Source organism: Syngnathus typhle, linkage group LG2 (genome assembly GCF_033458585.1).
Source record: "Syngnathus typhle isolate RoL2023-S1 ecotype Sweden linkage group LG2, RoL_Styp_1.0, whole genome shotgun sequence".
Taxonomy (NCBI): Eukaryota; Metazoa; Chordata; class Actinopteri; order Syngnathiformes; family Syngnathidae; genus Syngnathus; species Syngnathus typhle.
Genome location: NC_083739.1, coordinates 12,602,008 through 12,626,896, shown reverse-complemented (window position 1 = coordinate 12,626,896; position 24,889 = coordinate 12,602,008). Strand labels below are relative to the sequence as shown.

At 43.2% G+C, this 24,889-nt stretch overlaps 2 protein-coding genes across 7 annotated transcripts in view; one reads left to right on the top strand and one right to left on the bottom strand.

The window, feature by feature from the left end:
- Window positions 1–22,587, bottom strand: part of LOC133145190 (ankyrin repeat and SAM domain-containing protein 1A-like) — a 36,251-nt gene extending 13,664 nt beyond the window's left edge. For 3 of the 5 annotated variants that reach the window (XM_061268396.1, XM_061268405.1, XM_061268426.1), the window contains exons 1-14: window positions 21,870–22,587; window positions 13,187–13,267; window positions 12,872–13,028; window positions 11,822–11,884; window positions 7,576–7,872; window positions 6,649–6,724; window positions 6,455–6,556; window positions 6,267–6,347; window positions 5,931–6,100; window positions 5,766–5,828; window positions 5,472–5,604; window positions 5,332–5,375; window positions 5,157–5,235; window positions 2,339–2,811 (exon numbers count right to left, since the gene is read on the bottom strand). In XM_061268396.1, the coding sequence (XP_061124380.1) occupies window positions 2,339–2,811; window positions 5,157–5,235; window positions 5,332–5,375; window positions 5,472–5,604; window positions 5,766–5,828; window positions 5,931–6,100; window positions 6,267–6,347; window positions 6,455–6,556; window positions 6,649–6,724; window positions 7,576–7,872; window positions 11,822–11,884; window positions 12,872–13,028; window positions 13,187–13,267; window positions 21,870–22,048 (1,998 nt within the window). In that variant the 5' untranslated portion in view covers window positions 22,049–22,587. The remainder of the gene's footprint in view (window positions 1–2,338; window positions 2,812–5,156; window positions 5,236–5,331; window positions 5,376–5,471; window positions 5,605–5,765; window positions 5,829–5,930; window positions 6,101–6,266; window positions 6,348–6,454; window positions 6,557–6,648; window positions 6,725–7,575; window positions 7,873–11,821; window positions 11,885–12,871; window positions 13,029–13,186; window positions 13,268–21,869) is intronic. The other 2 variants (XM_061268416.1, XM_061268435.1) reach the window with 2 other exon arrangements.
- A 128-nt stretch (window positions 22,588–22,715) lies between these two features.
- Window positions 22,716–24,888, top strand: taf11 (TAF11 RNA polymerase II, TATA box binding protein (TBP)-associated factor). Of its 2 annotated transcripts, none has more exons than XM_061268501.1 (6): window positions 22,716–23,227; window positions 23,420–23,531; window positions 23,701–23,831; window positions 23,907–23,994; window positions 24,297–24,393; window positions 24,467–24,888. In XM_061268501.1, exons 2-6 carry the CDS (start codon window positions 23,451–23,453, stop codon window positions 24,595–24,597), a joined length of 528 nt encoding a protein of 175 aa, XP_061124485.1. In that variant the 5' UTR covers window positions 22,716–23,227; window positions 23,420–23,450; the 3' UTR covers window positions 24,598–24,888. The 2 variants fall into 2 exon arrangements, with proteins under 2 accessions (XP_061124485.1, XP_061124480.1); XM_061268496.1 differs by having other exon boundaries at window positions 23,420–23,627.
- Window position 24,889: the final 1 nt, after the last annotated feature.

Here is a 24,889-nt window from a genome sequence, read left to right as displayed (position 1 = left end):
AGCAAAAGGAGAGTTGGATGCTTTTCAAGGTGAGACAAGGTGGCAGCACGGATAGAGCGCACAAACCAAAAAGCCTTAAATTGGGAAGCCGGCGCACACACGCTGGTCTTGGATGGAAATTAAGGACTAGCAAATGACGTCAAGGGGAACGAGTGAATCACTGTAGCAGGCAGGTGTCAGCACCTCAATGGCACACAGGGGCAAAGCACTGTCAGCAATCCTGTCAACGAGTCCAATGATAGTCCAATGTCATGCTCACTATTTTAGAAACAAGGTTCCTTCTGCAGATTGGAAATCCCTTCACCATTAAACCCTGTTTGGTTAAAAAGTGAAAAGTATTCATTTAATGCTGCTCTGGGGAACACAATATTTGTTTGATTCGGTCTGACAGATGTTTTGAACTAACCTTTGGGAGCGGAATCTAAAAGTGATCTCGGTTTTTCTTGATCACGTCAGGTTTTTGAGCTATAGGATCCACGTTTACTTAAAAAGTATGAAATAAATGTGTATGTATGAAAATACAACACTAAGCTGCTAACACGAAATAGAACTTAGAATGGTAGGCCCTTGGTGAGGATAAATTCGCACTAATCGTCTTAATTCCTGCTATGCTAGCTTTCTGTTTGCAGATATTGGTAGTACTGATATATTGGGAGCCGTCTCATTTGTGACTGTGACTAATAAGCTGGCAAGTCTTACCACAGCTGGAATTTTGCTTATCTGGTGTTTACTAGGGGGGGAAAAATACTTGACGTGCTAGAAAAACACTGACAGCAAGTTTGGAAATAGGAATAAAAATGTAACTCAAAATCATGTTAAAAATACTCCAAAGAATTATTTGGTTTACTTTTTTTTTTTTGTCCGGGTGGAGTACGTCACAGTAACTGCCTTTCAGGTATCATACATTTTGGAAATCAAAATTTAGTTTGTATAAATTGTAACAAAAAGGTTTTTAAACCATTTGGGCACCAAATAATTATTTTGGAGTAAGAATCTTGTGCTAGAGCAACAATCTACTCCTTGTCTTTTCATAACATGAAGCTACAAACCAAACATTTCAAACAAAAAAAGTAAATACTGGAATCATTTACTTTGAGAAATAAGCCTTCAACAGGGAATCAATACTCACAAAAGCAGGCTTCATAGCAGGGTCTTAACGGGCGACATTCAAAAGTGACAGTGATGGGGGGGAAGTGTCCCTCTCCCTCAGCCTCCCCTCCCATCCTTGTCCCCCAGATTGTCATCTTAAATCTGAACCCACGGACCAATCCGATGCACGTTACATACCAATGCACACGCATTCAGAGTGCCCGAGATAGGCCGAGACCTCATGCAAGTCAAATGTGCTTGTCTTTAAAATCCACCAAAGACGTGAGGTGTGGGAATCACAGAGAAACAGAATGTGTATTTTTAGCAAACTGGATTAAAACTTTTTTTTTTTTAAATTAGACAATGTGTGGGGGCATTCCATTCCAAATAGAGAGGGTCCAAAATAGAATTTCAACAAACAAGCTTGAGCTAACACTTCATTGGCAGGCGAAGACATTAGTAGAAACCATGTTGACAAATCTAACGTTGCCGCACGAGATTGAAAAAAAGTGCATGAATGGATTAAACGTGTGAAGAAGTACCACAACAAGATTCTTAACATGGTGAGGAACAACTTTAAGAAACTGCAGTGCTTGACTGGTCCTCTGTGCAGCTTTTGCAAAAAGAAAAGAAAAAAAAAAAGGGAGATGAGCAGAGCTGAAGGAAGATGTCTACCGTCTCTTCTTTCTGAATCTTAATTTACAAATCGCCGCCTGTCGTCTTATTTCCTCAGCTTTTCTCCGTGTTTATCCCCGTATCCTTGTTCTGGCTAATCTCCAGATTGAACATCAACATGCTGAAGGAAGTTGACGGAGTGTTTACTTTAAATATATAGCACACAATTGCCGAGCAAAATGGAGCTGTAAAGAAATATAAAATCAAAGTTGGCTTTAAACTAAGGATACATTATATTACAAAACAACCCTATGGTTTAAAACTTTTTAACGAAGAGTTTTGTCTGCGTCAACAGCAGAAGCTTTGTGCAGGGGGCGGGGCTTAAGTAACAAGTGTGTTCAAGCTTCTAAATGGTTACACTTTCATAACACGGCAGTGAAATGACAGCCACTGTTTAAAATGTAGTGATGTTAATATTTTGCATTCTCCACAAAGTACTTTCATACTTGGTCAAATTTGGTAGCACTGCATTCAGCCAGCATTTTGAAAATTCATTCAAGGTAGTTTGATTGCAGTGATATTTTTGGAAGACTTTTTTTTTTCTTATGTCAGCACAATGACGCATGAAACTTACCTCATCCCATTCAGAGGTGAATGACGGCGATTTCTCAAGCCTTTTCTTCCCACTGCTACAATTGGAAACCGATTCACTTCGGTTCCCGAGTCCTCCGTCTTCCTCACTCGGAGGCGACACGAGCAAATCTGAGTCCGACTTGGAGAGGCTACGGGCCAGCTTCAGGTCCCCAGGAGGACGCATCCTACCAGATACTGCGCTTGAGTCCCTGGGCTCCTTGTTCACAGTTGCATAAATGGCTTTTGGATCACAGTCGGTCAGGATGGCAGCCATACTGGGCCGGCTCGGTGCAGTTGAAACAGCTCGCTCTTTGGTTTTGGCTCTGGTCTGCGGCTGGCTCTGACCAGGTGACGGGACACCTGGAATTCTGAACGGCTGCTCGCTGCAATCAAACACTGGAGATGATCCGTGCAGAAGGCCAGTGAACTGCTCCGGGATACCTGCACCCTGATCCGGGCTGAGCTGGGAGTTATCTAGACAGAGAAAAACATTACAAGGTCAGCAAGGAGGGGAGAGCTTTTTTTGGGAGGGCTGCAAGTGGATGGAAGACTGAGCGTCAGATCCTCGGGGCAGGGCTCATAAGAAACCGCCCACGCGGGCGCTGAAACAGTTTTGTAATTGTTTCCTAGCAGGGGTGATGGAGAGAGGTGGGGGCGGGTTGTTGGAGGAGAAGAAGACAGCCGGCATATGTTTGCGAGAGAAATTTCAAGATTCCACACCCGCTTCGCGGCAAGCTGATGACAAGCTGGCTGTATGAGCCGTTTCGTTTGTCTGTTGTTTTCCCTTACAGGGTCACAACAAACACTCCTCCAAACGACATACAGAGCCACGCTCCATCATATAAAACGCAGAAGGGAAATGAATGAAGACTCACCAAAGGGAGCCTTCTCCAACAAAAACAACTGCGCAATGAGACTGCTGCATAGCAAGTGCAATTAAAAACAATTACATTTCCCTCCTCCCTCCCCAAAGGAATTACAGCCACATAAGTAAGCCCCTTTTTCCTCCAACAAATCCACCACACAGCTTGGCTTTGCTTTAAAGAGGTATAAACACGTTTTTCTCTCTCACTTGGGCGCTGCTGTGTCGTGTGCTGTTGTCCGCCTGTCTGACTGGTAGCTCTCTGTGTTTTCTGTTTTCTAATTCTGGACTCGGATGAAGGCTCAGGAATGGTAATTTGAATCGCCCCCATCCTCAGTGGCCAGACTTGAGGTAATTAGCACAGTGACACATGCAGAGAGAGGGGAATGGACTGTCTCTGGTAGGGTCATGGGGTCAGCGTGTTTGGTGACAGGGAAACTGGGGCAGTGGTCACAAGGGGGAGGGAAAAAACTAAACAAAAAGCAAGGGCAGGTAGGTCATTATTTCAAAACAGACAAAGTCGCATTGCCTTTTCTGTTGGCTGACAACACCTTGAACTCTTGTCATGCACTGCCAAACATTTGAAGTATGGGAGCGTTAATGTGTAATAAAAGAGGTGAGCGGTTGCACGGTGCACATATGCCGGGATCCTCGCCAAACTCGAAGCAGCGTGAACGCCCTCCGAGCACTGCTTTCCACAATATCGCAACCGGTTAACGCCCTCCAGGATCGCTACACCATCCACCTCTGCTCATCTTAAGACTTTGTTCGAGAGCACGGCTTGATATTATTGCGGCTCATATGCTGTAGATTAGGTCAGTACAGCTGTGGAGGACGTGTTTCCTTTGGCACGCCAAGCACCGTGTTTCAATGATGATGTCATGTTTGGTTTACGGAAACAGATGCAATGGTGCCAACGATCGTTCCACATCGTTGCATTTCCTGACCGGTTGCGAGGCCATTTGTGAAGGTCAAAATCAGCGACATATCTACTTGTTTTCAATTGATTTGCATTTTAATATTTTGCCTACAGTAAGGGAAGAACTATTCTTCCATGGATGTTTGAACTTCATGCAGAGCAGAGCATTCCTACAGGGAACAAACAATATTGAGTTTGTGACTTGTGATATGCACGAGTGTCGCTGACTATGCATTTATTCTCCACCTGCCGCATGCTGAGTGTACAGAGGTCTGCTTCACAGGACGACGAGTAATCTGATCTGCCTCATGGGCAGCGAAAGTCACGCCCACATGAGCAAAATGAAATATTCGACTGAGACAGCTGGTTTGGATTTCATCATGGCAAGAAAGTTGTGCCTTCAATTTGCTGGGGCGCGTCAAGTCGAGGGGACCACTGAGGGAAAAACATATTTTTGTATCAGAACCAGAATTGGTCATTTATTGGTCAACTATGCGCTTACACTTATGATATTGGTTGTCATGGCAACGACAGTCCATTTTAAAAGGATTTGTCGAGGGATATTCGTATATGAAATGATATCATGCAACAGAAAGCAATACTCTCTTCCAAACGTTTTGGATATTATCAATCAAATGGGTCTTGCCCCTTTCCTGCTGCAGAACATCACCCAATCTACTACACTGACAAGCCAAGTCCACTCTGCTGTTCCAGTACATACCCTGGCAGGGTACATACAGTATTTGGCTGATACGCTGGGATTGCGATTTTAATGATAGATAACCCCTCCTTTCCTTTTTCTTCACACGACAAGCTAGCCCAGAAGCAATTTCCTAAGCAGGCGCAAAGGTGCAGCTCTTTCCCAAATGTGTAAACATTTGTCTCCTGCAAATTCAATGTTAACTCTCTTAAGTGAAATCTGGTAAGCTTTTTTTCCATATATAACATGAGATGAAGAGTCAAAACACACAAACACGAACCAAAGGACAAACAAGGCAGAAAAAGGGCAATTTCCTTAGCGAAGATGTCTAAGGTCACCTTCTAATGCTCGTAGCTCCACCCGTCCTGAGGGATGCAGTGTTTCTTTTGTGGAGTTATTTGGGACGTTGGATTTGCACTACAGTGGAAGAGAGGAGTAACGGTCCGTTTATTCCAGCAAATCCAACAATCTTGGAATTTGCTAATGTTCACAAACATAGAATATGAAACATACCTGAGGTAGGACACTGTTAGATGACTGGATACGTGCGTTTTCATCTAAGGAAACAAAAGGCACAAGATATGGCTGAAGGAACCATCCCATTCTGCTTTGATGAGACTATGAATGTTTGTCAAGCTATTCCCCGCATTCACCTTCATAAAATTGTGACTCTTGGCTTGGCGATGGGACTTTGGTTTGCGCAGTCACTAATAACTCATACGTGTGATCCTCCTCTTCCTCAGCAGTCTCTCCGCGCTCATCAATACTGCTATTCATAATGAGTCCCTGTGCAGAGCAGAAGTGAGCAGAAAATAATTGGAAATGAACTGGATGACCTACATCTAAAAAAAAAAATCTAAATGTCCATCAAGTCCTATGATTCTGTTAACACCAGTTATCCACTTCTCTTGAATTCAGATGACTTTTTTCTTAAATTTCAACCTCACCTCTGAGCTCACATCTTCTTCAAGACCAGGACCAGCATGTGATGAGTGGATAAAGCGATCTTTCTGTAAAACACATTGTTCCAAAGTTGAGAAAAAAACAAGAAGAGCACTATCCCCCTCTAGCGGCAACTAGTCGGTATCACAGTTTGCATCGTCCACATGTACCTTTCCCGCTTCACTCTCTGGCCTTCCAGAATCCCTGTCAGAGGATTTGCCACTTGTAAGGCTGTCCAGAGAATGGCAAGAGGTAGCTTCAAACAGAGCTTCATAAGGACTCTCCTCCTCAGGGTCCGGGGCCAGCCCCGAGATCAACTCGCTCACTTTCGCCAGATCGCCTACAAAACAGTTCATAATGTGTGTTCATCAAGCCTCAATTCAGTTTTAACTATGAGCAGGTTGTCAACAACATGACATATAAAAAAAAGCAACACTTCTTTTTTTTTATAGTTGTAGTAGAATGGGCTGCTGCAATATTTTATTCCATTATCTGGCAAACCATACCATTGTTTCGAGGGCTCTCCGGGTATTGTGGGATTGGTGGAGGGGGAAGGTCGATGTCAGGAGGCTTTCCGCTCATAAGCCCTGGAGCAGACAAACATGCGATTTAATCACTAAATCACGACAAGAGGGGACTTCCGATGTAATTTCTATGCTTTTTTTTTTTTTTTCTCCGGGCTGAAGGCTCCTACCTTGGATAAGCCCAGCTATTGCTCTGCTCTTCTGAGAGGGCATGTCTTTGACAGTGTCCAGCGCTGTCAAGCCCTTCTGGTCCAGAATGTTCACATCGACACCTAAGAGTCATCACACGGAAGAGTTATGCTAGCACGTAGCCTCTTTATTCAATTCGTCAAGGCAATAGGAGGGATTAGATTTGACGTCTGACCTGCACTGAGAAGTTTCTGTACCACATCTATCTTCCCAAATAAGGCCGCTTCATGGAGCGCACTGCCTTTCTCCGTCTGATCAGAAAAGAAAGTGTGAGCAATAGTGAAAAAGAAAGTAAAAAAAGGGAAATTGAAAATTGTGTTAGAACACTATTCCTTAGATTACTTGTGAGGTTTTGACTTTTAGTTCCTCAATTATTGCTATTTATAATCACCAAGCCACAAAGGAAGTTTGTTCTTCACTCTCAAAAAAAGCAAGCAAGTTCATGCAAAAAAAATGTGCAAGAATGATCAATTCTTTTTTGTGGCACACTAATTTAAAACTTGATTGCGCTCATGTTTTTATTCGTCACCTGTGGTGCAGATCGGGCCTTTTTATTTTCTACATCCTTACATTCAAATATTTTGGGGCAAGAATGAGCATCCTATGTAATATATTTACTTGGCAGTAGCACCGAGTAAGCACCTCTAATAGCAGTTCATTTTCCGCGTTCACAGGATCATGCTAATTACAAGCAGCGGGATGCACGGCCTGAAGTCATGAGACAAGTCTTGATTTAGAACGAAAGGAGGGAAGAAGAAAAGACAAAACAGATGGATGGTTTTGAACAGACCAAGCTACAGATGTCCCTTCCGCTCGTGGCGTTTCATGATCCAGCTTTTTTTCTTTAAATCATTGTCACGTGGTTTGATTAGTATAATTTGTGTCTTCCTTTGCAGTGCTCAAGAACTTCATATTGCAAAGTTTTAGGGAGAAGTAGCACAAGCCACGGGAAATGCTGCAAGACTATTCTGGGTTTGCATATTAGGTAATATTGAAAGTTGTGATAGAAAACACATTAGAGCCAAGTGGGAATAAAAAAAATAATGGTGACTGTATATCTAAACTCGGTTAAATGGAAAATTAAGAATGAACAAAAACACACCTCATAGTTAATGTCCATGCCAGCGTCAAGCAGCACCTCCACCACAGACAGATGTCCGTTACGGGAGGCTAAGTGCAGCGGCGTGTGCTTCTTAGTGTTGCAGCTAAGTAAGTTGGGGTGAGCGCTGAGCAGCAGCTTGACGACCTCGAGCCGGCCGTACAGCGCAGCCAAATCTAGGGGAGTCTCAAATTTGTTGTTCCTCATGGTTGGGTCCGTCAGCTCTTCCAGCAGCAACTGCACTACCTGCGAGTGCCCGTACTGGGCGGCGCAGTGCAGCGGGGTCTCGTTGTCATTGTTCTGTCGAGGGGTAGACAAATGGACGTAAAAGTGGCAACACACGCGCAAATTGGACAAAACTATATTAGGGGAAAGAGAACATGAAACAAAAATGATTGGCACCAATTGGACTAGATAAAATAAATGCCCCGACCACCAATAAAATGCCATTTAGAAGGAAAAGAATGGAGGAGGATGATTAGTGCGGCAAAAGGGATTGCCACAGCCAAAAAGGCGTTGACGGAGACAGAGGCACCAAGGCAGGTGGGGAATTGGAAGACTTGGATTTTTAACCATCAAATTAAACATTATATTCACGCTTAATCCCATGAAGCAGTAAGTAATCGTGGCTCCGCGCTCCGAACTGATGAAATAGACTCAGCAGTAATTAATTATTTGGTTGTTATATAAACTCACTGCATGAACTGACTCAACGCTGCAACGAAATCTGCACAGATTGAGGTTACTTGTAACAATCGCAGCCAGCAGGAGGCAGAGTTTGCAGAGCTGACGGTACAGGAACTAAAATGAGAGTGCTGCACTCACATTCTGTAGTGATAGTCAATGACATAAAATTAAAAAAAAGACACATTGTGAACATTCCACATGGTATCTACTACAACAAATCCAACAAAAAACGGTGATGTTGACCCACGATTGCAAACATGATACCCGGAAGGCTTTTTGCTGCAGTCAGAGTGTCGAAATGGGTGTGTCAGATAAGACCACAGAGTTGTGTGGCCACTGGCCAGTCATTCAACAGATAAGCCCCTAAACCTCCCCCACTTATTACGACACACACACGACAACACACGGTGCCAAGTTACGTGCTGTGTGGCCTCAGGAGACCGTTTGACATCCACAGATGGGATCAGCAGGTAGTTCTGGGTTCCTGGGGTGAGGAGAGATGCCAGCAAAGCCGGTGACTACTTGGACAAGAAGCAAGGGGTGAAGCTTAAAAACAAATAACCCCTGTCATCATCACAAAGGCACTGTCCACACTTGAGAGAAACACAATTAAGCAGGACTGGATCTCATTTGCTTTGTTTCGCTGTCTTGACACAGCACAAAGTCACGTGCAAGCGGCGAAAAGGCGGGACGTCGCCTAAGAGGAGCGTGCTGACTTTCATCTGTGATGCACCGTTAAGCATTTGCTTATTAGTAGGATAAACTCAAGTGGATGCAGATGACTTGAGCGTGCAAACATACATGCCATGATTACATCAGCATGATTCACTTCCTCAAATATAAAGGTTTGCTGCCTCAGGGGCCATCTCATTTATTCTTGCACATATTAACCACCCACAGACAAGTGATTCTGCATTAAGTTGGACCAGGGGTCACAAACATGTTCCTCGCGGTCACCTGGTAGCCCCCATGGACCGCATGAGTAGTCTGCGTGGGTTGTTCTAGGAATAGCTTACCAGAGATGTGACACTGTGATTTTTCTTAGAACGATGTAGGAAATGAAACCGGTGGCTGTTGCCATATATTTATATTCTATAAGCAACCCGAATTGTCACACCTGAAACAATGTGCCATGTCCTCGGGAAATAAATATTTTTTCCACGCAAGAAGGCTGTCAAAATGGCCACAACACCGATAACTGTGCTAGGCTTGAATTATTATTATTTTTCTCCATCGAGAAGTCTTAGTGACAGAGAGAAGCAAACAGGCCCCAGAGACGATAACGCGGTCTGACGAGCGACCTCTGTCACGTGACCGAGCTGGCTGGCGGCACAGGGAGGTTACGTCACCATGGACCCCCGGCGGTGGCCGAGGAGGCGTGGGCTGGAGCAGCTGTTGCTGCTTGAGCACCAAGAGGCTGCGTGTGCCAGCGTCTCATCTGCCTGTGGTCACAATCGAATAATACACTCGCTCGTATGAACAGGAGATTCATCCACAGCAGGTTTTAAAGACATTCAATAGATTTGGAAGTGAGACAAAAATGGGTTCTGGGAAACTAGTTTTCATCACTTCTGATGATAGCGTTGCTCATCTATGAGCGGGAACTGTAATGATAGTTTTTTTTTTGTTTTTTTGGACACCGTCACACATTCCAGAGTAAATAGGCCTTGCAGGGTTGGGGACGAGGTGAATCTCACTGACTTCCTGCCACAAACTATGATTCTCTGCACTGGACTTTAACTCCCTTTTGCATGAAAGATTAGCTTCGGTTCCATAAGGATTTATTGGGATGGGCCCAATACACAACTGACATGAAAGCATTTCAAATTACAAACATGCAAGAGGCACCACATCCCTTGAAAATAAGAGCAGTGGATTATTATGAGAAGTTGGTGTTTTCACGATACCAAAATGTTTGACTGTGATACCATACGTGTTTTTGTTTCGGTATTGGTAACCGGTACTTGGTGCAACACTAGTAGAGCCGGTTTTACAAATGTGGTGTGCTCAGATATGCACGCATGGTTGGAGGAATTCATCGAAACATATATTTAATTAGACAAGTGACCTACATAGCGATATGAAGCCTGCGTGAGAGGTACAGTGGCGAGCCTGAGCAGACCAATGGCCATAGTATTATTGAAACGATGATGACGACTGTATTTCGGAGCACCTTTAAATGCATTTCACTAAATATCCTCTGTTGATCAAGTTTATTTGCAAAAAATAAGATTTGCAAAAAAATTGCCATTTGCACAAAAAAAAAAATTGTGATGGAAAAAATAAACTGAAAACTGAAAGCGATATGGATTGAATACAAAAGATAATGCACTATAGAAATGACCGAATAATAATGATTAAGAGGCTCTAAAGGCAGTGCCAAACCACTGGACCCTTTTTAGATACAAATTCTTCTGACAAAGTACAGTGCAAATCCAGCATTCAGGTATTTGGGCCTCTTGATCCAAGATGACAACTCCAGATTGGAAGGTTTTCCAATGCCTGAGGTCGACCACAGAAGAAGCGAGACTCCCTCTTGAAAGTTCCAGCCTCCACCTGCTTGTCCTCTCTAGTGGGTCATTTGCCTCTACTGTATGGCCAACAACAACGTTACCATGGCAACCGCCTGCCTCATCCTCTCCTGAGCAACCTTATGAGCACCAAGTAGGAGGCGGGGCCGATCCAGCCATTTGCACACTCCGCACGGACAAGTGTGTCATGGAAATCTCCGTTTGATGTTGATGCAAAGCGATGGCGACACTGAACACAACCCATCCTCCTCCTCCTCTTGGAATGGCTCACTGACACACATGACACCATCAACCAAAGTATGTTCGCGATTTTATTTATTTATTCATAACAATAAATCAATTATTTAGCCGCAAAAGTAGCTAGTGCCCTCATCAAAGTGCCACGATGCGCTTACTTAGGCATCATTTCTAACCACAACCCAAACAGATACAACTGAAAAGCAAGGCAACGATAAATTGGACAATACAGCGAGGCTTTGTGGCGCTATAGCGGAAAGTCATCCTTAGCCATCCAAACACTAAGAGGATTAGTTGACCATGTTCAAAAATAGTGTGCGGCTTTATTCACAGGCCTCGGTGGGCTTCCAGCTATGCCTGCTATGAATACAATTATGGAGGATGGGATTGAAATGTTTGGACTGCTACAAAGGAGAAATGGGGGGATGGGGGGGTACAGTCAGAGTCAACAACTGAATTCAAACATTGATGCAGGTAATGGGTGCCCCTCTTTAAATGACGAAGATATTAATGAACGTGGATAAGGAACACAGTAGCTCTTACAGTTCATCATAACTGCTGACATGTACATCTAATACTTGATTGCTAATAATAAATGTATGTGCATTGGTGGCCCAGCCATAACATTTCCAATGTCGCGTTAGTAGTACAACAAGAGCTACATAAAAGCATCCGTGAGGTTCAGCAGCGGAGCGGCCTTGCAAGCAGCAGCAGCGACAAACCCACAGCGAAGCGACAGCGGCAAAGCAGAGAAGCGCTCAAAGGAAAACATTGCAGCAGCGCAGTGTACACACCTTGGCATTAATATAAGGGTCAAAGGGCCCACAGCGTTTGAACTCTTTATGGTCTACAGAGCTCTGGGAGGGAGGAAAAGAAGATAAGCTGATGGATTTGAATCAGATACAAGAAATGAATACACATGAATGATCATCACAACTAAATATGTGAACACAATTGTTAATGACCAATTAGATGTCAGGATTAGTTTAAGAGAAATGGCCCACAATGAGAATTAGATTATGATCTGTCCCCCCCCAAGAATATTTGACCATAGCTGCAATATAAAGCTCAGAGTGGGTCATTTCTGTGTGCCTGCCTACTGTGACTGGCTTAAAAATTGTTAGCACAAACAAGCACTTCTCACGCAAACTGGGTGCCAAAGAACTTCCCTGTAGCACATAGTATCAGTATCAAGTGTGAGTCATAATGCTGGGAGAAGAATGCACACAAGTCAAATACTTAGAAACATCCAGACGTGCAATGCTGAGGTAACAGTTGATGACCATTGAAATGACTTAAGTTCGGCAAAAAGCTTGTAGGAGAGCGAATGGCCCAGAGTTATCAAACCAATGGCTTGTGGGCCAAAGCCAACCTGCAAAATAATTTACTCTGGCCCGCAAGATGCATTTGAATGTGGAAAAAAATAGTGCAGCAACCCTGCAGTTAGTATGTGTTGTGTTATGAGTTCCATATTATCTGACTTTTGCTGTGACTATGAATATTTATACGATGACTCCTCACTGGTGATTGGATAAGTCAAAAGGGCCGACGTAGTGCGAGTATGAAAGTGAGCAGAATGTTGAGCCGACCTCTGTTGTTATCAGCCACTTCCTTGTCATCCTTTCAAAATGTGTAATCCTACATCTTCACAACAACAAAAAAAGCTTCGTTTGGTGGACTCATACATGTATTAAGGTATTTGTTTATCTTTAATATGTAAACTTTATCCAGTTATATGACAACTCAATTTGTGTGCCCTATAATTATAAAGAGTCTTGAGACATTTAATGGCTGACCTCTTCCGATAATAACATCAACACACACCATTACAATGTAAATCCAACCTGTTCGTTGAGTTTGGGATGGGAAGGTCCTTGGTGGATGAGCAACCTGACAATGCGCTCGTCTCCCTTCCACGCCGCCAGGTGCAAAGGGTAGCAACCCTTGTTGTCGGCTATGTTGGTCAAGGCCTCGTTTCGCAGGAGCATTTCCACCACTTCGCTGACGGTTAAAGAAGGGATGAGGCAGGTCAGATTTTAAAGAGCAATATAATAAATAGTCTTTACAAACAGGTAATCGATAGCCTTATAGTCCCATCGGGACTGGTTCGCGGTCTCGTGTAATGTGGAGGATATATAGATGTGGCATTTAACCACTACCTGTGTCCATTTAAGGCGGCGTGATGGAGCGGACTGTATCCGGTGCTGTCCACACAATTCACGTTGGGACCTCTCCAGATGCTGGTAAAAAAAAAAAAAAAAGAGTGATAATTAATTAACAAAATGCTGAATTGCCTCTTTATTGTGAAGCGACGTTACAATCATTATGCTGATTTGTTGATCATTGAAGAGCTATTGTACCTTTAATCAAAAATCACATTGATGTTTTGGGTATCTGCGTTTTGGGAAGAACTTTAGTCAAAGTTTGACTACATTTTACCGCGGCACCATTGAGAGCGTCCTCTCCAGCTGTATTGCTGTTTGGGGTGGCGGCTGCACTGACTACAACTTGAAGGCCCTGCAGCGCATAGTGAACACGGCTGGTAAGATTATTGGTGCTTCGCTCCCCTCCTTGAAGGACATTTACACCTCCCATCTCACCCGCAAGGCGACCACGATTGTGAGTGATGTGAGTCACCCCGCTCACTCTTTGTTCGAGCTTCTGCCCTCTGGGAAGAGGTACAGAAGCCTGCGCTCCCGCACCACCAGACTCTCAAACAGCTTCATACTCCAGGCAGTCAGGATCCTGAACTTGCTTCCCCGTTCTGCGTAGCGTCCTGTACTTTTACTGTCTGTATGCACACTGGCTTTTATTCGTTGTGTTATCTATTTATTTATTATTTATTGTTACTCTTATTTATTGTTTGTGCCTTCTTGTTTTTTATACTGCGTTGTTTACTTGTGTGTCTATCGTGTAATATGTCTTGTCACCGTGGGATAGGGAAAACGTAATTTCGATGTCTTTGTGTGTCTCGGCATGTGAAGATGTTGACAATAAAGCAGACTTTGACTTTTGACTTTGACTTTGAAAACAAAATTAAATAGAAATGATGAGAGATTTGTTCTTTTAGTGTATCATCCCACAAACGGGAAATCGAAGCTTAAACCTAAAACGCCCGTGTTGGGAGAAAATTGCAAGCTCCCTCTCTAGCAAGATCTTTATGAGGACAGTAGAGACAGTCTGCAGCTTCCAACCAGGAAGGAAAATCACCAGGTTGCTGAAGCTAAAATTAGCTCACCATATCTAGTTTACAGGATCTTTGTTATTCCCAGTTAAGACCAACGCACAAAAGACCTTTGTTATGTATTCGATCATGAGCAGCACCCAGATAAAGCACTGAGTAATAAATTACCCAACGACTACAAGTTTGGAAAACTCCAATCTCGCTCTCCTCCACCTTTGAAGATGCACTTAACTCAACTAACAGTGATTTGGTTCTTTGAATTTGCAAGGGATGATCGACTGGGTGAATTAAAACAAAATAAGATAGATAGATGGATGGGTGGATGGCTAGACACGAAGTTATATTTGTTTCGACATCAGAAGAACCCTCTATCCACGTGGCAAGAGAAAGAGTAGACTCACATTCACACCACATGTCCCATAGTAGTTCTTAGCAGTGTATAATTTTATCGTCAGCGCTGCACATCTGCGGCCCACGGAACAATGAACTTGACACTCATTCATAGGGATGAAACCATCTCCAAGTCACAGACAGTTCATTCCCTTCAGCATGTCTTTAAAGTTTTATTTATCACAAGAGGCAGCCAAGAGGATGCACTTAAAAAAAACACAAAAAAAAAACAATGTGCAAGGATAAATTATTCGAGTGTAAGGAAAAGCCGGGCATTGATAAGCTTCTGTGAAGTAAGAAGGGAAGCTACAATCATGCTTCCTTCTTGTCCCTCTAAGAAGCAGCAATGACATTTTAGGGTACGACATTAATAGTGCTGGTATTTATTTGTCATTTTGCGTAAGGTGGAAAACCGTGCGATGGAGTCGTAATGGCCACCACAACATGGCATGTACACCAAATGCCACGTTTCTGTGGCCAGTGAACACATCACAAGCACAAGTGGAGAGAGAACCCGACTTTTGCTTTCTGTCCTAGATAAAAGAATTATGTAACAGCTTACAGCAGGAGGGGGGGGAAAAAAGACCATAAACAAATTAACAAACATGAACAGAGCAGCAACGCAGAGAGAAGTTAACGAAATCAGGCAGAGTGCAGAAAGCATTACCAGAGAGGAACAAGAAGTCCCGCCTGGCATCAGGCACACAATTAGTACGGCTTTGACTTTATTGCACTGATGGTCACACTCTTGAATATTGATAGTTTCTACAATGTAGTTTAATCGTAAGACTCTCATACAAGATTTAGAGCCAGGTTTAATCAAATCTTTTTGTTTTATATATATATGTATACGTGTATATATGGATGGATGGATGGATGGATGGATGGATGGATGGATGGATGGATGGATGGATGGATGGATGGATGGATGGATGGATGGATGGATACACACACTACATTTACAGCAGGCAGTAGTAAAAGTCACAACACCTCATCCTCTCAGAGTTTTGGCGAGCTGGCACTCAAGGCCAGAAATCAGTGTGGTGCCGGACAATCCACCATCATCCTCTTACTAGAGCTCACAACCAACGTAGCGCAGGGACGGGGCTTAAGGCCAATAGCTGGGCGGTGGGCAAGACAGAGCACACAATTTGGATTGGAGCGCGAGCGTACGAGTGGGTGTGGGCATTCAAGGGAAGCGACGAAGGAATTCCTCTTTGAAGGGGCCACATTAATCCTTAATTTCCCTGAGGGAATATCAACGGGATGAAACTAGAAGTCGAAAGAGATTCGGTTGCTGTAATTCCGTGCTGTACAAAGCTTGGTTTTAAAGAGACGACAGATAATAATATTTCCCTCGACTCCTATACATTAGCCTACTGATACTAGTCGAATGCTGACATGTTGCATATATGTACAGTTGGATTAATCATAAATCCCCACTGTTCTTCTTAAATCCTCAGTTTGCGTTTCAATGTTAGACAGACAATATGATTGGCAAGTTTGTATTTATAATCTGTACCATCCTAACTCAGGATGAAAGTACAATTTAAACCAAGATAAAATCAGTCAATAGCCAAAATTGTCAGATCTGCCACAAATTCACTGAAGAACATAACATTAAGACTATAGTCTTGCTTAAGTGTCTGACAATATCAGTCAGAAGACAGAGGCAACGCGCATGGATGCATGTTGAAACAGATAAAACAACAACAGGGCGATTCCTCTGAAGCGACACTTGAAGTTAGCTCGCGAGCAAATTGTGCAATAATTCTATGGCAGTAAAGATGAGTCCTCGGGATGTCTGCGACACATATGTCGGGGAAACTACTCCACAAGAGGAATTTGTGATCTCATGGTCTGCCTGGTTACAGTTGAAACTTCGATGTTCTCGAAAGCCATATGACCTCAGATTGCAAAACAGTGACTAAATGAAAATGTAACATAGCAAAGGGGAAAAAAACAGGATGCCTGCTCATTCTATTCAATATAATAGTCATTCTGAAAATGCTTGCTTCAGAGCTCTAATTCAGTTTTTATTGTCTTTTAAACCACCAGGATGAATTTTTTCTATTATTATTTTAGTCTTTATAACTTTCTGAAAATAAGAAAATGAAAACTAAACACCTAACCTGATACTGGTTTAATTTATCACTAATGTATTTATTTTAGTTTGTTGCACTTTGTTGGTTATATTTATACTAAGAAATATTTTAAATAATGGTGGCATTTATTTGGCCAGGATTTTGTTTTATTTTTAGCAAACTTTTATTAATTTTAATGTATTTTCTTTATCTTGATTACTATATGGAGAAAAGTTCAATTGCCACCATTAGTTATTTTAAGTGTAAAAACAAACCTCATGTCATTATCGGATCATAAAATGATTACTTTGGTAAGTCACGATTTAAGATTTTCCATATGACACAGCACTAAGCTATAAAACACACGTGACATGCGATGATGTCCTTAAATTGAACATTAAAAAGAGATCTGAGAGACTAACGCTCTGTTACTGAAATGAAAGCTAAGTTCAATTGTGACCCCAGCCAATAAAAGTCTACAGAGGGGCTCATGAACACATCAAGTGCGGTATTGCATTTCACAGAGAGGAGGAGGAGGAGGAGGAGGTGACATGTGGATTAACTACGGATGCCCCCAGACTGAGAAGGGAGATGTCAAAAGGCCTACAGCAGAACCAAAAAGATGGGCATGAAAAGCAAAGTTGGCAACGGGCGGAGATGACTTGTAGAAAAGAAGGATGGCAAGCTATAAAACACACACACACACACACACACACACATTAAATCACAGCCCATTTTCTCGCTGGCATTTTTCCAAACAGTGAACTTGTGACTCTACCACCAACATCTATCAAGTGTTTTGCTTAATGACAGTGTGGTTCAGTCTTGGTACTTGCAACTCATGAAAATTAAACCAAAAAATCTATTTGTGTATATATACGTATTAGTCAACCTCATTCCAGAAAGGTTTTATCTAACTTATTGCAAAATTGCAAAAAACTTTATTTGCTTCCTGCAAACCAAGTGTCGTAAGCTTCAACTAAAGTGAGTGTCAGATGTTCGTAGTCAGGATATGGAGAGGGGTGCGGCTGTGCACCCAGCAGGTGAGCAGAAACACTGCTGAGAAGGGAAGACTGGGAGATGGTGGGAGACGCCATGCACGGGACCACACAGAACAAACGTCTGGGCCACTAATGGGCCTGCACATGTCCAAACAGTGGGAGCCCCATATCTCATAAATGTTTTCCACAAAAAAAACACAACTGTCAGAGTTCTTATCTTTCTCTTTCATCTATTTGTTTTTCCAAGATTTTCAATGGGGGAGTGAACTCAAGTTTATATTAACACGCACACATGGGATTACCCGAGTCTGTTTTGTACCATTTCATTCATCACACATCACACGAGCGACAATCTAGGTCAGGACAGATCCATCCAAGATATTAATGTTTATCTGGAATGGACATTCTGCGTTGTGATACGAATGTAGTATATTCATAAACAATCCATAAAGAGCCGTGTAGAAAAATGTGTTTTTTCCCATCAGCGTTTTGACTGTGCAATATTTGTCTTCGAAAGTTTTCAGCATCCACGTGCAAGACCACTTTCAACTCTCCCTTCACACATACGAGGAACTCATCACTGTTACGAGGTGTCTTGTTGTCAAACACGCGTAACACCGTAAACGTCACACGCAGAACAGCGTGTCGCAAATTCAGATGCTCCTGGAATGCTAACATGGCAGTGTAAACTTTCCCAGCTACCCACGCTGCCGGCTCGGTTGAACCAGATAGAGTTTCTCTAGGTTCCGAGGTTACAATTGATGCAATGTGACTAGCAAGCCTGCCACTCACATTAGAATGGTCAGCGCAGTGCAGTACGGTAGCATAACTTGGAACTCAATTTTTGCAGGATTGAAACACTTCGTTCACATACACTGATTTTAAGAGAGCAACTTCGATGTTAATGTTTTTTTTCCCAGCACATTTCTTTTTTTTTTTAAAGGTGACTCCAGTCTGACAGCTTCAGTCTGATTAGGATGAGCCAGAAATAGTGGACGTAATGGGATGGAAGCATCTGGAGCAGAGCCCAGGCAAAATTAAAATTCAAGCCGAGTTCTTACGAAAAGTGGCAAGACAATAAACTGGACGGATCCAAAGAACCTTTTTCAGCGTATTCTATCACAAAATACTGCAGATTTCTTTTGGTCTAATGAGGAGGGCGCCCTAAATAGGTGGTCTAGCTCGAGCCAGATTACAGCTCAATTTTCTTTATGAGACCAAAACAGGCGAGAACCCCCCCCCCCCCCAAATGGTCTTGTATGAATATGAAAAGCTATCCTGCAAGGCTTTGTCAGCTGGACAAAGGATGTGGCTGTGAAGCTACGAGACAAGCCCTCATCTGGCTAAGCTCTCAGGGTGTCCGTCCAGATCTCCCAGCATTCCTCGGTTAATTTCCCTCTCAATAGGCAGATTGTTTGCTTCTTTTTTTTTTTGCCAGGTACTTTTTATTACCTTCAGTTCACCCACAGCCACTGCTTACATTTGCAGAAAGTGGACCAAAAAAAAAATCCTCTCCAAAGTATCGATTATTTGATTTACCTAGTCTTTTATGAAAGACGATTTATTTTTTGTGACGTACAAATTACTACACTATAATAATTGTAGATGATTATTCAATTATTCTGTGCAATAATCGGTGGAATCTAGAAATATTCGATAGTGACAGCCTAATTCTTGGAATTCTGCTAATTAAGTTGAACTGATTGTCAATAATGCTTCATGAAGAAATTGAGGGTAAATGGCACGGATTACTTCCCTGCAACCAGCAGAGGCGCAGCTGATTAAGTCTTAACTAGCTAGCGTCTAGACTGCATTACATAGGTTGCACCACGTGTCTGCAATTCAAAGGCCGCCGTGACCTTGCAGCTTGAAGATGCCCTGGCTGTCTTGTTGTGATTTTAATGGCGCAAATGTTTAGGGCCGGGGGATCATTTACATGCCTGTCCCATGGCAACTACTGGGGTGAGGCCTTTTGGGAAAGCTGACATTCCGCACAGCCGAGCTTCACAACTGCATGCTTATGACAACACTGCAGGTCTTGACATGCGCCCCATTCCAAAGCAAGAACGCCAAAAGCTAATGAAAACAAACGTCAGACTGCGTTACATGATATTAATGATTCCATTTAGCCTGTTAATAAAGGTAGTGTTTAGGGTTAGGGTAGGCTTAATCTGCTTTCACTATTACATCCTTAATTTGTGGAATACACAATCATTTCTGAAAGAACTAATTTCACAATGTTTCCCATTCATCTCTCTGAGGAGGTGGGCGAGCCACCCTTGTGAGGCAGTCAGCCTCAACAACTATGACTCTGAATTGGATTTCCGATTAGGTTTTACCGTAATTAAATTTGAGTGCGCTACATGACCCGCATGAGGTAGACCGACTTATCACTCCTGATTTTACAGTAACACCTTAGAGCAAGTTGGCTAGGATGCTTTGACTGACAGTTCATCCGCATTTGATGATGGTGATGCGTCATAGCTACGATTACTTTGAGTAATCGTAGCTATGACGCAGACTGTGGATAAAAGACTTACACATATAGAACAAGTGGAGATAGTGCATGGTGTTCTGGCTCGCCAGTATTTCAGGTAATTTTTTTTTCCCGGTATGGCGCCGTAAGTGGCTGCCTCCCAGCAGTGTTCTCTCTTTTCCTCTTTATTTCTTTCTTTTCTCCTTTTTTCTTTCTGTCTTTTTGTCCATTCGGCGATGCTGGTGCCTTCTACCGCACCTCGGTAGCTCTTCGGATCGGATATTTTGTATTATTTTTTTTTCTTCCTGGGACCGGGATCATCGGTCGAGACCGGCGTAACTCTACGGCGGCTTCCTGCTTATCCGGGCAGTGATGACCGGGTCCCTCGCCTTGGCCTTGCAGCCGCAGCCCCTGTGGGGAGTCTGCTCCCTCGTGCTCGTCGGAACCAACGACTTTCGCCATGCTAGCCCCGTGGTGACCATCTGCACGTGGACCCGACTGGGTGCCCAGGACGCTGCTCACACGTTTGCCTGCTTTGTGATGTTTTTCACCGATTCACGACCACGCTCCATTGGGCGCCGTTGAACTGGACTGCCCCTACACCTGTCTATGGACCCCGTGGAGGCTATTTAGTGTGTTTTGGGGTGTTCTCTTGTATTGAGGGGTGCTGGTTGGCCACAGTTACTTTTTTTCCTTTGTCTTTTATCTTTGTTTTGCTTTGATGGCTTTTATCTTGAGCACTTTCTGGCTTTCTTTGTGGCGCCGTTGTGTGGCAGCCTTATGAGAGACTGTTGAGTTGCGCTCATGCCATTTGTGCGTCTTTTGTATACCCACTCTGTGGTATGAATGCTGCTGGGGCCTGAATTTCCCCACCCCTGGGGATCAATAAATATTCAATCAATCAACCAATCAATCAATCAATCAATCAATCAATCAATCTTCGCAAAACAATCAACCTCAAAATGATAACTGAAATGGATATACTGGCACACAACCAACATCATCCTTTTAGGGCTGAATACTGAGCATTTATTGTAAGACTGCAGATGGCATGTACAGACTTGATAGTTTGTATGGAAATAAGCATCATTAAAGTCAGCTAGAAGACAGAATCCTTAAGATGGTGGCTAAAACCTTATCAACCGTTTACCTCACTAAGGACTTCCCCCTTTCTTGCGACCTCTGCAACAAGCAGCTGAAGTCAGTCAACCCACACGCACTATACACATCAGTTTTCCTCACACATTTGACTTTTGTTTAGATGAAAGTTGGGCTGCTTTGATTACTACACTTTCACCAGTGAGAGTGCAGACTTTCTTTTTTTACTTTATTTTCATCTTTTTTTTTTTAACTACTTGTACTCATTTATAATAGATATGTAGTCAAGTCAAGTCAAGTCAAGTTTATTTGTATAGCCCCAAATCACAAGCAAAGTTGCTTGCAAATGTAGCTGCATGATAGCCTGCCAGTGGTTTGTGCACATTACAGTATAACTGGCTTGGCGCTAACAAAGAAGCATGCATGCATGCATACACTCGGCTGGCTTTGACATCATGTTTGCTCCATCACCTAAACATACTCATAGGAGTTTGCAGATTTGATTAGTCAACATAATAAAACAGAACAGACAGGGCTATTATTTGACAGAGAAATATTGCAAAACGGAATGGAATTACTCAGCGTCTCCTTCCCTCCAATAGAGCCTACCTGAGCAGACTGGAGAGCGTATGCGAGGAGGCAGCGTGGCCGCCGCTGTTGCCACTTCCACCGGTTCCGTACGACCCGCTGCCAGTGCCAGTCGATGGTCGTTTCCCGGATAAAAGCTTCTCCACCGCGGCTAGGTTTCCCGTGCGCGCCGCTTCTAGGAGCTCCTGCTCCTTCCCCATTGTGGATGCGTTAAAAACCAAAGGAGAAGGACGGGCTTGTGAGATTCCTCCGCGGCACCCCTCCTTCCTCTCCCGATCCCAAGTTAGTATTCCTCAATTGTGCGGAAACAAAAAGCTGCCTCCGCCGCTTTTTCTACGCGTCCACCCGCTCCACGGCGTCGCTGGCGCCTAAAAAGGGGGGAAAGTTTCGCTGCGGCGCACGGCACCACCATGGAGCAAACTTCCTCTGGCCAGTCCCCTGAGAGGCGTCCGTCACTTCCTCGAAACTGCTCCCTCTTGCTGCATCTCCAAGCCGAGCCCCCCGCAGGCAATCACACGCACGGACCCGGACATGACACACACCCTTCCCCGAACGGCTCGATATTGGAGATGCCAGCAAGGTGATGGCACATACGCAAGCGGGCACAGAGACAGGCTGCGTCCCTTCCAAGTGAACTGTCCAGTGTCCACTAATTTTCCGTATTTTGGTGATCAGTGAAAAATAGAGAGTGTGGCGGATCTCGGCGTCATCCCTGAACACCTTTCGCTTTTCTCTTTATTTGTATGCGTAACCTGTCAAGTTGTCTCGGTGGGTGTGGACGGCAACATTTCACAATAGCTCATCAGGTGACGGCAGTGAACAATAACAATGTGACGTTTAATCCTTAGTTGTAGTCAATAAAAGAAAAAGGGTGAAATACACCTTTTTGCTTATCTGTATAACGTTTGCTCTTGAAAGCAATAATCACGGCGTGCGCAGTGGTGCTCGGTTTTTGTCTTTTGCCGTGTTTAATTAACACGCACGAAGTGTATGGCAATCGATTAATTTTACAACAGGATTTTATTATTTTTATTTCTTACATGATCCTGTCAAATTTTTAAAAGCAAACTTCAAAAGGCAGAAAATGGTGCGCTAATGACCATTTTAAACAACTGTCAGTTCTAAAAGTTAGGTCTTTATCAATAAAGGTTTGACGAAATGCAGTCTGTTTTGTAAGCTATTTGTTAATAAAGGTTGAACAGCCAGGAACCGGAAGTGACGTAGCGTACTACAGTGCTACCCGACTCTTTGGATACATAGCATAATTTGAAGATAAATCGGCCGCGTTTATTTAATAGTTACCCATCAAAACGATCGTTTGTGTTAGCTTACCTTCGTTAGGCTCCCTGAAGTTAGGTTGACGCCTGACAACATTAAAGGTAAGGATTTTTTTCTTAATGTTTATTTAGCTAGCCAACAAGCATCGCATGCATTTAAGTAAAGTTAAACAAATACTGCATGCATTAAAAAAATAATAATAAAACGATTCTTACGCATTTTTAGCACTATTACGAATACTATTGTGTGTCGATAAACAAGGCTTAAGAGTCAGAGTCTTATTGATCCTGCAGCATCTGACGTTGTCGTCGTGATTGAGTGATAATGGCTGATCCTGCGCGGATCAAAACTGAGGGCACATTTGAGAACTCAGCAGCCGGCCAAGATGAGAAGCCTAACGCCAAGGTGACCGAGGACACACCGTCTCCTGCACCTGAAAAGACTACAGACGAACCAAAAGAGTCTTCCCCACAAGACCAGCACAAACAGGATGATGCAAATGTAAAGTTTAGGTCGACATACTTAGCTGACTGGCTACTAATTCTTGGCCACTGTTTTTCTTTTGTCTCTAAAGGAACCGGCAGCAGCAGAGGATGAAGAAGAAGGGTCTTCGGGTCAGCCTGCGTCGAAAAGACTGAAGGTGGAATCAGAAAAGAAAAAGGAGAAGCGGCAAAAGGTTGATGAGGATGAAATACAAAAGATGCAGTAAGATATTTCCAACCAAACACAAGCTTGATTCGTTTTATTCCCATGAACACATTTCTTCCTGTGTTTTTGAAGGGTTTTGGTGTCATCTTTCTCTGAAGACCAACTGAATCGTTATGAAATGTACAGGCGTTCAGCTTTCCCTAAGGCTGCTATTAAGAGGGTATGAAGTTTTGATGATTGCAGTGTTTCCAAAGCTTTATTGAGCAAAGGCACATCATTTTTACTATCAGAAAAATGTTATGGGACACTACCAAACTACCTCGAAAAGTATATAGTGAAATAATGATCTTATCTCTGTTACCCACAAATTGACATACTTTATAGTCTGGTTCGTCTGAGTTGAACACAAAGCATTTATGCCTGCAGGGAGCTTGTCTTATTTGAAGGGGTTATAAATAATAATTTTAATAATTTTACAATAAGGTGACAAAGAATCACCTTGATGTGTGCTTTGTTTTCTAGCTGATCCAGTCCATAACGGGATCCTCAGTGTCCCAGAACGTGGTCATTGCCATGTCTGGTATCTCCAAAGTCTTTGCTGGGGAAATAGTTGAGGAAGGTAAGATATCTATACCACACTTGGGTAGACTGACATGTAAATAAGTCATATGAAATATTTTGGGTTTTCACAGCATTGGATGTTTGTGAGAAGTGGGGAGACACGCCACCTCTTCAGCCCAAACACATGAGGGAGGCAGTAAGGAGGCTCAAAAGCCGCAATCAGATTCCCAACACTAAGTACAAAAACATTCTGTTTCACTGAGGAGCGCAGCTTCAAATTAGACTTCAGTGATGAATACACTGGCCCCACCCACGAAGAAAGAGGCACCATTGCTCTGAAGAAACCTTACAAGGGTCCGACTACTTACCACTGGCTGGGCAGACCTCAAGACCAGTGTGCATTCTGCTGAAGGAACTTTGATCAAGGACTATGAAATAGATGCAGCAGCCTTTGTTCTCGCTAAAGGTTTGATGAAACAATCACTTCAGTTTGGATGACGTTGTACCGATAAAGTATCGTTGTAAATACAGTAAATTTTATTATTGAAAATAAC

Bases quoted from the DNA above. Each gene is read 5' to 3' on its own strand.
- taf11 (XM_061268496.1), top strand. From the start codon at position 23,451: ATGGCTGATCCTGCGCGGATCAAAACTGAGGGCACATTTGAGAACTCA. The intron at 23,628-23,700 runs GTAAAGTTTAGG...TTGTCTCTAAAG, and splicing joins ACAAACAGGATGATGCAAAT to GAACCGGCAGCAGCAGAGGA. The intron at 23,832-23,906 runs GTAAGATATTTC...GTGTTTTTGAAG, and splicing joins GATGAAATACAAAAGATGCA to GGTTTTGGTGTCATCTTTCT.